The 12388-nt window shown below is 36.8% G+C and overlaps 1 protein-coding gene across 2 annotated transcripts; it reads left to right on the top strand.

Moving 5' to 3' along the window:
• The first annotated feature begins 4529 nt into the window (after positions 1-4529).
• On the top strand, positions 4530-9979 carry vipb (vasoactive intestinal peptide b). Of its 2 annotated transcripts, XM_017477473.3 has the most exons (7): positions 4530-4685; positions 6044-6164; positions 6292-6396; positions 6599-6703; positions 7125-7256; positions 8139-8296; positions 8579-9979. In XM_017477473.3, the coding sequence occupies exons 2-6, from the start codon at positions 6046-6048 to the stop codon at positions 8248-8250; spliced, it is 573 nt and encodes a 190-aa protein (XP_017332962.1). In that variant the 5' UTR covers positions 4530-4685; positions 6044-6045; the 3' UTR covers positions 8251-8296; positions 8579-9979. The 2 variants fall into 2 exon arrangements, with proteins under 2 accessions (XP_017332962.1, XP_017332961.1); XM_017477472.3 differs by having other exon boundaries at positions 8139-9979.
• The last annotated feature ends 2409 nt before the right edge of the window (positions 9980-12388 follow it).

Raw genomic sequence — 12388 nt, 5'->3', positions numbered from 1 at the left:
TGATGTGTAGTAGTGATGATCTTTAGTTAAATACCTCAGTAAAACGGTTTTTGAGCATCTTGTCGATGGAGCATCAGTTTTACAGCACCATCTTTTTGTCCAGATAGATGGAATCGCTGTGGGAGATGACTGATAGTCCAAATTCCGTGGTGAACGATGGTTACACCGCGGCTGCCGGAAGATTCCGAGTTCACGACAGGGTTCATATGTCTCAGAGTCTAAACACGGATGGCAGTTAAAGACTCTAAGTTGTGATGACAGCAGTTGGATTTCCATGGCATGAATGACAAGGACAAGAGCGAGAAAGATTTTTAAAAAAAGGCTTTAATAGATGAAATCCAAGAACATGGTCATATTTGCGATATAGGGCAAAAACAGTCATGAGATAACTCATGACAAAAAATGTTAAAACTGCTGGGAAAAAAGGCTCCTTAATATCACAAAACAATGAATAAATATAAATGATCGCTTATCAAATTTTAGCCAAATGTTAATCTTAATTAACGCAAGAGGGTTAAATGTAAATGTATGGACTTCATATTGTGGAACCGACTCCTTAACGACTCCTACGGTAGAGAATTTCTTCCAAACGTTGGAAACACGCCATTTTTAACATGCAAATGTTTTTTCTTTTGTTGATCAATGTTCCGTAACTTGCAATATCTACTTCACCTTAACTGGTCCTCCACTTCCTGGAAATACAAACCGTATCTCTTATATTAATTTATGGTTCTTTCTGTAATATAGTAATGTTCTTCCAGTCTGCATCCTACGCGACTGCCACTTAGCTTATCGGCCTGCTCATCTGATTCTTTGTAAGTCTTGATTATAAGTTTGTCTTTTTGCTGAGTAACTGAACTGTTCGAGTTGTTTAATGGACGTCTTCTCCATATGATCTCAGATGCTCACCAATCATACTGTAAATGTCTCCACTCCTTTGACAGTAAAAAGCTAAAACCTCTGACATCACGGGCTACACAGTGACTGAGATCCATCATGGTAGTTCCGCCCCTTTTTTGCATTGACACTACTCTGTATATTTCACCATTAGGTAAAAACATCCCATTCATTTGACATTAAGCCAAACGGCAAAATGGATAGGACATGGTATTCAAAGGGTTCAAATTGACCAGGTAAATGGTTGAAGATGGAGACTATGTCACCAAGACCCAAAACTGACACTGGGGAAAACACGTGGTTTGAAATTCACCTGGCCAGGTACATGGGTCTAAGATCAATACTGAGCCATACTGTGTCCTTTAGTTCAATATTAACACTGCGACATGTTTCAGATCCACATTTGAGGCAGGTGCACTGTAGGAGATCAACACAGGTCATGCATATGGTTCAACATCGACATTGGGCCAGGCATGTTTTGAGATTGACCCTGGGTCAGACGCATGGTGTGAGGTCAGCATTGGGGCAGGTATGTGGTCCGGAACATGGTTCAAGAATTACACTGGGGAAGGTGAATGGTTCAAGATCAATACTGGGTCCTACTTTTGGTTCAAAATCAACACTGGGGCAGGTGCATGATTCAAAATCAATACTGGGAAATACATTTCATTTAAAGAATGCATGGTTCTAGATCTAGATCGAAACTAGGGTAGGCGTATGGTTCAAGATCAACACTGGGCCAGTCACATTTTGACATCAGCTCTGGGTCAGAGGCACAGTCTAAGCTTGACATTGGGTTGGCCTAATGGCCTGAGATTAACATTGGGGAAGCTGCTTGATTCAAGGTCCACCCTGGGCCAGGGACATAGATTGAGATTAACACTAAATTAGATGCATTGTCTGAGATCAACCCGGGTGCAGGAGCATGGTTCAATACTGACTCTAGGGCAGGCATGTGGAATGTGTTTCGTATGAGACCAGAGATTCACACTCACACAGTGGAAGGATGAAGGTCTGTGACTGGGATAGGATCAGGGTGTGGCTCAGAGGGAACAAACAGGGAAAGGATCAGAGGCCAAGATCAGTTAAAAGGCTGAGAAGGTCACTCAGACCAGGGAAGAGACTGAAGCTGAGAATGAGCCAGAAAAAGGAGAAGAAACAGAAACCATGTTATGGTTAGAAATACAAGAAAGTTTTGTCAGGACAGATTGGTGGGGCATTGGTGGATTCAGGCTGTTGGGAAGTGACCCAACAAGAACTCCAGGGACAAAAATCCCCTAGTAACACTATACCAAAAAGTCTCAAGAAAGGTGCTAGCTGGAGTATTGGGAAGGCAGGTGGCCTCTGAGTCACGTCTCACCTCTCTTCCATGATGTCTCCAATGGTGTCTTCAGTTTCCGATAGCCTTAAGGTAATACCTGATGCAATATACATCTCCAAATAGCAAAAACATACTCAAAGCAGTAATTTTCCGTATTTTCTGCTTTTGAAGTTTTATAAAGTGACTATGCACTGACCTGAATTTACAGCAGATGAAAATGAGAGGTCCAATCTGATTAGTGAACATGCAGAATGCTGTAATCTGATTGACCCTGTGGTCCAATGCACTTGGGGAGTTGGAGATGTGCATAGGCAACTTGTAATGATGAAACACGATGCCTGTAATGACCAGCCCAACTCTCTCCTCGTCATAACTTTATGAATCTAATCAGGATGATGATGAACGTGTGTCCTGTGACATCTGAAAGATGATATTTGAAAACAAATAGGGGGAAAATGGAATTGTACATTAAAGAAAAGGTTTAAAATATGTCCAAAAACTATTTAGATCATCCTGACCTGGGATATTGTCTTAAATATCTTACATTTATTTACATTTATTCATTTGGCAGACACTTTTATCCAAAGCGACTTTGTATTAAGTATACATGTACGTTCATTAAACCGCTAGCTAGCCAGCTTAGCACACAGGTTCTATAGCTGAATGTTTTGAGTTACCATGTCATCGTGGAGATTATTTAATGACATCACACTAACGTACGCTGTATGCAAATGAGCAGTTCCTATCGTGTTACATTAACCACCAATCTTCAGTCCACGTTCTAAGACTATCGGATGACGAAACGTTTAGCTGCAGGACCTGCAAGCTAAGCTAGTTAGCTAGCTAACTTAGCTAATATTAGTGATGAGCAAAAAAAGTTTTGATTGCTATTTGGACAAGTTTGCATCAAATAAATCACCGAGGATATCAAAACTGATATAAAAATTCTAGTCGTGTCAATTTGTGAAACGAATTACTGTTACCCCCCTAATGTTGATTATTTTCCAATAACAGCATGAAACAGCACGATTCGCTCCTCTTAAACATCTCCTTACGGAAAACGTCACCATATCAATGTGTATAAATTTTCTTTTTTTAAAGACCGACACATTTTTAATTCGTTTCTTGTTCTTATTCGATTTATTTCACACATCCGCCAAACGAGTATAGCTTATTCCTCACATACATATTATCGATAGCACAGTAATAGCAATATAAGTCTTCATAGACTAAAAATGTTCCTCGAGAATTTTTAATCGGTTCTTGTGCATTGATAACACCTTAAATAATTCACGAATCGACTGAAGACCTTTAACGTGGCACGGTGGTGCAGCGGGTAGCGATGTCACCTCAAAGGGTTCCAGGGTCTCCAGTTTAATCCTGAGCTTGGGTTGCTGTCTCTGTAGCATCTTGCGTAGTTTCCTCCTGGTTCTCCAGTTTCCTCCAGTGGATTGTCCATGCCAGGGGTGTCCAATCTTATCCGGAAAGGGCCGGTTGGAATCCCTGCTTGGTTGGAATGAAAACCTGCACACACACCGGACCTTTCCGGATAAGACTGGACACGCCTGATCTATGCTAAGTTGCCCCAGTGTGTGAATGAGTGTATGAAAGTGTGTATATGGGGCCCTGTGATGTGCTGGTGGCCATTTCAGGGTGTATTCCCACTTCACACCAAGTTTTTCCGGAACGGGCTCTTGATCCTGCAACTCAAGCCAGCATAAAAACGCTTACTGAAGATGAATGAATTAAAGCATGAATGCATTCTCTTTTTTTGCATATATATATATATATATTTGGTGCTCTTACAATAATACATATATATTATGCAGTACAGTATTTATAATACAGTATAATATATATATATATATATATATATATATATATATATATATATATATATATATATATATATATATATAAAAATAAAAGATATACTGTACTGTAAATACTGTACACATGATTCCGAATAGAGATATATTATATATTAAGGTTACTTAGTCGTATGTATTATTGTGTGTGTGTGTGTGTGTGTGTGTTTTCGGCTACTTCATACTCTAAACTAATGTCTGCTTTGGCCACTTTGCACTCGGGCGGTTAGAAGGAAAAGTGAGTCAGCCTCGCATCAGTGAAACAAATGCGATTTGACCACGTACTTTCGAGGACCAGAGCACCGGTCATTAATTCCCTCCCCGTCATTTCTCTGCTCGATTCAACAGGGACCTTCATGACGCAAGAAAGTGTCAGAGGAAAACGAAACGGCCGTGTGTATAAAATGCGGCAGGTGGAGGAGAACAAGAGCAGAGGTGGAAGAGCTCGTGCATGTCTGAACAACACGAGAAGAGAAGAAAAACTTTCTTTTTTCTTTCTTTAAAGCTTCAGGAGGTTTTTTTTCTTCTTTTCTTCCTTTCGGGCTGTTTTGGTTCCAGCACCTCGGACAGCATCTTTTGAGGTTCACCCACCTACGACAGTGAGTAACTAAAATACACACACACATATATATTTAATAATATATATATATATATATATATATATATATATATATATATATATATATATATATATATATATATATAAATTTCCATAAATTACAAATTTTATAAACACAGCAATGTATTGTGCAGATTTTTCTAGAATTCAGTTTAATATTAAATGTGCAGAAATTGTAGATTTTCGAGATATCTGCATTAAGATTAAGTATGCACAAATATGATACATTTATATTAAGATTGCGTATCTAGAACTAATTCAGTCAATCTAGTAATTCCATTTAAGATTAAACATCTAGAGTTGTTTTTTTTTGTTGTTGTTGTTGTTGTTTTTGCAATGAAACATCCCAAATTCTAGAAATCCAGTTTAAGATTAATCAGCTAGAAATGTGAGAATTTCAGTTCAAGCTGAAATATTTGAAATTCTAAAAAACAACAAAAACAAACAAACAAACAAAAAAAAAACACAAAACACAAAAAAAAGCCCACCCCAAAATGTAAGATTAAAAAAATTGAGAAATGTTAGAAATTCAGTTTAAAATGAAATATCTGGAAACTTCTAGAAGCTTGGTTTAAGATGAAAAAAATTGGGGAATGCTAAAAATTCTGTTTAAGATTAAAGAGCTAAAAGTCTAAAATAAATAAATAAATAAATAAATAAATCAGTATAATGTTAAATGTGCAGAAACGCTAGAAATATAAAAAATGTAATATCTAAAATTCTAGAAATTTGGGTTTAAGGCGAAGCATCTGGAAATGATGGAGATTTGGTTTATGAATAAACATCTGGAAATGGTAGAAATAATTCAGTTTAAGATTAAATATTGGGAAATGCTAGAGATAATATAGCATATATAGTATATAGTGTGTATATATATATATATATATATATATATATATATATATATATATATATATATACATACAGTAATATAATATATATGTAATATAGTAAGATAGCCATTTGTTTTAAGATCAATTATATAGCGCCTGCCTATTGGTAAATATTTAGCATTTGTCCAGGCGACTTTCAGAAAATAAAGGAATCAAACATGACTTTTTTTTGACCACTGGAGTGGAACCATCAGGGGTCATCTTTTGTACCTTTAGTATACGTTTTACCTTTACTTAGTTTTGGAGTAACGCTTTAAAGGTATATCAGTGGTCCTTATGGGCCAATTATATACCTTAAATTATTTTTAAAGATATAAAGATACTTACTAAAGGCATGAAAGATGTCCACTTGACAATTCCAACCCAGAGACAAGGAACAGTACAGTGTGCTACCTAAATTTCTCAGTGTGCACTTTACCCATGCTTATGACCTCTTTTTGGCTAGATATGAAGAACACTAGGAGATCAGCGAGCGCTTCACAGTTACTCTTTATGGCTGTGTGTAGCGTGCTGTGCTGCAGGACGCTTTCAGCTCCCCCGGCCATCAACTCATACTCTGCCATCAGGTGAGAAGATCGAATCCCCTCTGTAGTCATTCTGAGAAATGCAATTTGCCTTTAAGTAGCCTGTTAAGTTTTGTTTTCCTCGGTGAAAATGCTAAAGTAAAGAATGACACACGGTGATGCTCTGTAGGTCAGGCAGTCTGAACAGTGTTGGTGACGGCGCGTGGCTAAACGAGCCTTCTCAGGATCTGGAAGTGTATAAGCTTCTGTATGAAATTGCAAACACAGTGGAAAGGTAAATAAATAAATAAAACAAAACAAAATCAAATCAATATTTGTACGAAGATCGTAGTCTCGGTAGACTGTATATCAAATAAACAAGATGCATTCGTGAATTTTAGGACGCTTTCAAATAAAAATGCACGTATTTATAGACTTTACGTGTATATATATTCTTTGTTAAAAAAAAAAAAAAAAATGTATTCATTTTCCTGCAGACCACCGAGACACGCTGATGGACTTTTCACCAGCGGATACAGCAAACTCCTCGGACAACTTTCAGCCAAAGAATACCTGGAATCCTTACTTGCCAAGCGTGTCAGGTAAACATTTTCTCCCTTATCTATTATACACGTGCACATCTAATTCACAGCATTGTCCAGAAGTTAGATTTATATATAGATCTTGTCGGAGATTCGCCCTGCAAACTCATCCAAGCACTACCCGTGACCACGATGACCCGAATGTAATTACGTAAGCTTACAAATGGCCTTCCAGTGTGTGTCTCACATAGCGGAATATTTAATTACGAGAACAAATATCTGTCCAGACAGAATTACTCAGTAGGATATTGAATTAACCGTACAAATATCTGTTCATTTGGAATAATAGCCTATAGCACGATATTTAATTAAGATCACATGTATATGTCAGTATATAGCGGAATATCGAATTAGGTGTACAAATACACGTCTAGCGAGATTATGTAGAGGAATATTTTATTAAGGTCATGAATATTCGCAGTGACGAGCTGAGCGCGGACGACTTACGCATGAAGCGTCACTCGGATGCGGTGTTTACAGACAACTACAGCCGATATCGCAAGCAGATGGCGGCCAAGAAGTACCTGAACTCCGTCTTAGCAGGAAAGAGAAGGTAAGAAAGATGGTTATAAGTTTATACGATTGCAAATGAGTGTATATGATGGCTTGTGTATGTGCATGTAATATTTGCAATGCATGCAAATTCTAATGTGTGTGTGTGTATATATATATATATATATATATATATATATATATATATATATATATATATATATATATATATATATATATATATAAGATTTGCATTCCTCATCAATAATAAAGGTACCTTGATGCCTGGGTGGCAGACATGTTGCCAGGCCTCAGTCTGACGTCATAAAGCTGACTTTATTTTCAATTTTTAAAGAAACCCCCACCCCGATAACACAGTAATTAATTTTGATATGGAAATGTCCATAAAACAGGACAATATAATTCCATATCTTTAATATCAAGTATTCATTGGAGGTGTGGCTTGAGTGATTCTGTGGGTGGGCCCCCGCCCACCCCCTAAAACCCACCCATGCTGATGGGTACCATTAACGGTACTTTTTTTTTGTACGTTTATCATGAGAAGGCGCATGTAGTGCACCTTTAATTAACTTAAGGTCTTTAAAGTCCAATTATGTAGCTTAAATTATTTTTAAAGATGAAGTATACGCGCCAAAAGTACAAAAGATCTTACCATATATGTGTATTTCTCAGACTGTACACACCTTTCCCATCACAGTACTAGACTTTCACTCGACATATTGCATAATCCATAGCATCTACTCCATCGTAAGTGTATTATCTGCGTAACATCTGTAACTTTACCAAGCACCATTTGGTGATTTGCTCGCTCTAGCATGATTCATTCGGTGTGTTAGATCAGGAAAATCATCCTTTCTGCTGGATTTGAGCTCCAACGCTATGCATACGAGAAGCTATACGCTGTTCTGATGTTTCCTTGTAGCCCAGAAGACGCCTTAACGCTGTCTAACAAGTCCAAAAGCACTGACTCGTCCTTACCTCCGAGCTACGAGGACGAGGTCGATCAGCTCCTCCAACAGCTCCCGCTAGTATGACTGCTTTCCTCCGGTTAAAACGTCTTAAAACTGTGTTCGCAAGAAGGTCTGACTCACGTCTAATCCACTAACACTGGTGTTTGCTTAATTAACACTGCTTTTGCTGCCTTTTCATCGCTCTCTTACATTACTGTAGAGGGACCACTTCACTATTCCTCTGTAAATCTGAAGAAATAGCTTTAAGAGCTTGAATACAATCCACTGCTCAAACATCACACGTTTTTGGGGTTCAGTATTTTCAACATTCGTGCAGCACGTCATCAATAAACTGAAATGCAATCTCTGTTGCTGCTTTCTTTCTGTCTTTCTTTCTTCCCCCCCCCTCCAGAACATCTAGATGATGATGACTTCATCTGGCACCTTAAGTATTGGACCTCTAATCCGGTTACTGTAGAACAAACAAACCAAATCGTCTCAACATGTTGTGTGGCAAAGTTAATTATTGTTGTTCCTGTTCCTCAAAGAGCTATTTTTGATTTATTTATTTTTTAAAGTCGCCGCTGGTGTCTGAAATTGTAACGTATCCAAAATGAAAGAATAAAAATGTATAAAGAAGAGGCGAAGAAGGTTGTTGTTTTGTAGTATGTGAGCGAGTTGTGTTAACAGAGCCGGCTCCTGAGACATACCGGATATATTTGATTATATTGATTAATATTGTGATCATGCGCAGAAAAAGAATGATTCATGTCAGAAAACGAAAAATGAAAGCACGTGCCCTAACGTGAAAATGAATGGGAAATTAATCGTTGTTTTTTTTTTTTTTTTTTTTCAAAATCACACATGAAAAATTTGACAAATAAAAAAAAAATCAATGAATCTGGTGAGAAAATCACATCTGAAAAAATAAAAAAAATATCTTGAATATAATCACATTTATTACTATTAAATTAGATTAAATGAAAGAAAAGATTACTAAAAACCTATCGATAGTCAAAATATTTTTGAGCAGGTTATTTAATATAATTCTACTAAGAAGCAAAATTATTTGCCAACGGAATACGGAAATCGAAAACGACGTTATAATTACATCATAATACGGAATAGTAGATAAATCTGCCACATATTTAAGAAATTTTTCACTTGCTAAGTTATCATTTTTCCAGCATTTTCCCTACAAGTAAACATAAACAAATCATGAAAACAACAGTGTGAAAGATTTCCACGACATGTGATCAATGTATGAAGAAAATACGTGTAAATTCTACACGAGGATCATCACACTCTGTTGAGTTTTTCTAAGATGTGCGTACACATGGATCTAGCTTTGGTTTACATGGAATAGAGAGTTAAATCTGGTTTATTATTCACGCTTACAGATTTAGGGTGGGTGTGTCCATCAGGGCGGGAAACGGTAAGTGTGTGTCACGCTATCCCGTAAGCTGGTGTTCTGTTTTCATGAATGCTAACATTTACACTCAGTTTACCTTCTGCATGAGGAAGTACTGTGGATGATTAGTATTTCCAAAAGAGAAAAAAAAAAAAACCCAGTAGAGCAGGGATGCGTCTGCCGCCAACAAGTCTAGTCTTTCTTGTTACTAATTTGCCTGACATAGTGTTAACCCTTTCATGCACAGTGTCCATTTAAGTGTTTGTTTGTTTTTTTGTTTTTTTTAGAAAAATATCAATTGTAAATCACCTCCAAATCATTTGATACTGTCACTGCAATTTATCATGAATCACCTGACTATTTGTCAATATTACAAAGTTTTGCAGAATATATACACGTTAGTGCCATGCTCAAAAAAATAAAAAATAAAATTAATGTTGAATAAATATTTGTTATTGAAGAATTTTTTTTTTTTTTTTACCACAGATTATTTTTTTTTAAGTTTTTTTTTTTTTTTTTTTTTTTTTTAACCACAGAGATGAGCTTCATACAAACTTTTGTACATCAGGAACTTTGCTCACAAAGGATATTTTCTATATTTTTCAATATTTTTGGTCATTGAACGCTAAGAATTACTTGTTTATAAACATATGACACAAATTTTATTTTGCAGTTTTTAATTTCAGGTATATCAGGTGTTCCATTTACTTTTTAGTTCAGATAAAATGATTAAATTTGATATATATATATATATATCACGACATGCAATTTTAAGTAAAATAAAAAGAAAGAATGTGGAGGTTTTTAAATAATTTATGCATGAAAGGATTTTTAAAAAATCCCATGAGCATGTTTGGATCAATGCCAAAATGTAATCATCTGGTGTTAGCAAGGATAAGTCTATACGAATCATACATTATAGAGATACGGAGACTCAAGAAATTATTAAACCCAAAGTGATTACTACTTCTTTTTTTTTTTCTTCTTTTTTTGCTGTATTGCAATGTCGTATGTAAGTATATTTAAAATAGGACTATTTCTGCCATTTCTGAAGTAGCTCTCCATAGAAATCAAATTTAACCAAGCATTTAATGTCCCTGGAATAATTTAAAAATGAAAAAAAAAAAGAAATAAAAATTGAATCTGCTTAACCGATCAGTATTCAATTCCCCCTCTTACTTTTACCAGTCTAAATAAGGACTAGAATTTCCTTTTCTTGAGCACTCGCACTAGATATGTTTAGCATACACCCGTGCTCATTTCAAATCCACCTGCGTCCAATTGTATGCTTGCACAGTTAAGATTGCACAGTAAAGATGCCAGATTAGATTACTCCTGCTGGAACTTCCCATATAGCATCGAGATGAATCTGTTCACGGTGGGGGGAAAAAAACTGCTGGAGAAGGTCATAAAAAGATCAGCAAGGCTCTGACCGGTCCTAGGAGCACTGTGAAATCCACTATAGTGAAGTGGAAAAAATACGGCACAACCCAGAGACTGCATATCAGACCGTCCTTCTAAACTGAGCGCACAGGGGATCGTCAGAGAAGTGTCCAAGGTTCCAGTCATAACACTACAGGGGTTACAGAGCTCACTGGTTCTATCAGGAGAACAATATAATCACCTCGTCACGATGGCAGCAGCTGAGTTCCTGAACATGAACGTGTAAGTAACATTGCTGTATCACAAAACAGGAAGGAAGCATTCGAAGAAAAACTGTTTCAGACATTTGACCTTGCTGGGGATTTATCATTATAACCAGCAGATGAACTGATATCAAGGTGATCCTGATTGAACCAAGTCCAAAATCGAATCCGCTCGTCTGCTGGTTATAATGATAAATCCATAGAAATCCTAAAAACATTCAACCACATGTTCTTGAGATACTGCGCTAACGAGAATCTTCGACAGACAAGCGGATGGACACATGGACGGACGGACGGACAACCTGAAAACATAATGCCACCACCACTTATTGGTGGCATAAACTGACGCACTATCTGAGCCACAAAGGGAGAAAAACTTAAATCGCCCAACATGACAAGAGGCGGCTTCCTGACACAACATAAGGAAGAACCCTAGAGAGGAACCAGACTCAAACCGGACACCAGATAATAGGGATGTAACAACCCAATGCATCAACTTAAAAAGCAACAACAAGATGATTTGCTCACAACTCTACATTTTCATCATTATTCGTGAATTAACATTAGTTTTACCCCAGATTCTGATCAAAGTTGGTCACATATTGATCCGAGGCTAATAAATCAAATCCTATCATATCGTATCGCTGCAGATTCAGTGTTATCATCTCACATTGAATCACTGACTTAAGAATGGTAATCGCATCGTATCGTATCATGTAAAATCCTGAAGTTTACACCCCTATACCGGATAGTATGCTTATAACTGATTACAGCACACAGGTGTAGAAAAATAAACATTACTAAGTTACTGAATTTGTTGACAGGGTGTTCAGTACGAGCAGACGAGTCCTAGGATGAGCAACTGGGCAGACTATATGATTACAGCAGCAGCTCTCAGATACAAACCACCGGTACATTGATACTATGAGAGTATGAAGTTGAGGTAAAAGGATATTCAAATTATAAGCAATCAGCAATCGTTATATTTTCAGGGCAGATATAGATATAATAATAAAGCCTACGAAGAACTCTTTACAAAGAACAGAATCTTAGAAATATTTACATGAATTTCGTAGTGTTTGGTACGTCAAAATTCGAAAAACTTTCCGTTTATTTCTAGTTTTTAATCTAGAATCTTAATCCGGATTAAGAATCCGGGACCCCC

This window comes from Ictalurus punctatus, chromosome 10, assembly GCF_001660625.3.
Source record: "Ictalurus punctatus breed USDA103 chromosome 10, Coco_2.0, whole genome shotgun sequence".
NCBI lineage: Eukaryota > Metazoa > Chordata > Actinopteri > Siluriformes > Ictaluridae > Ictalurus > Ictalurus punctatus.
This window is presented reverse-complemented; position numbering and strand designations above follow the sequence as displayed.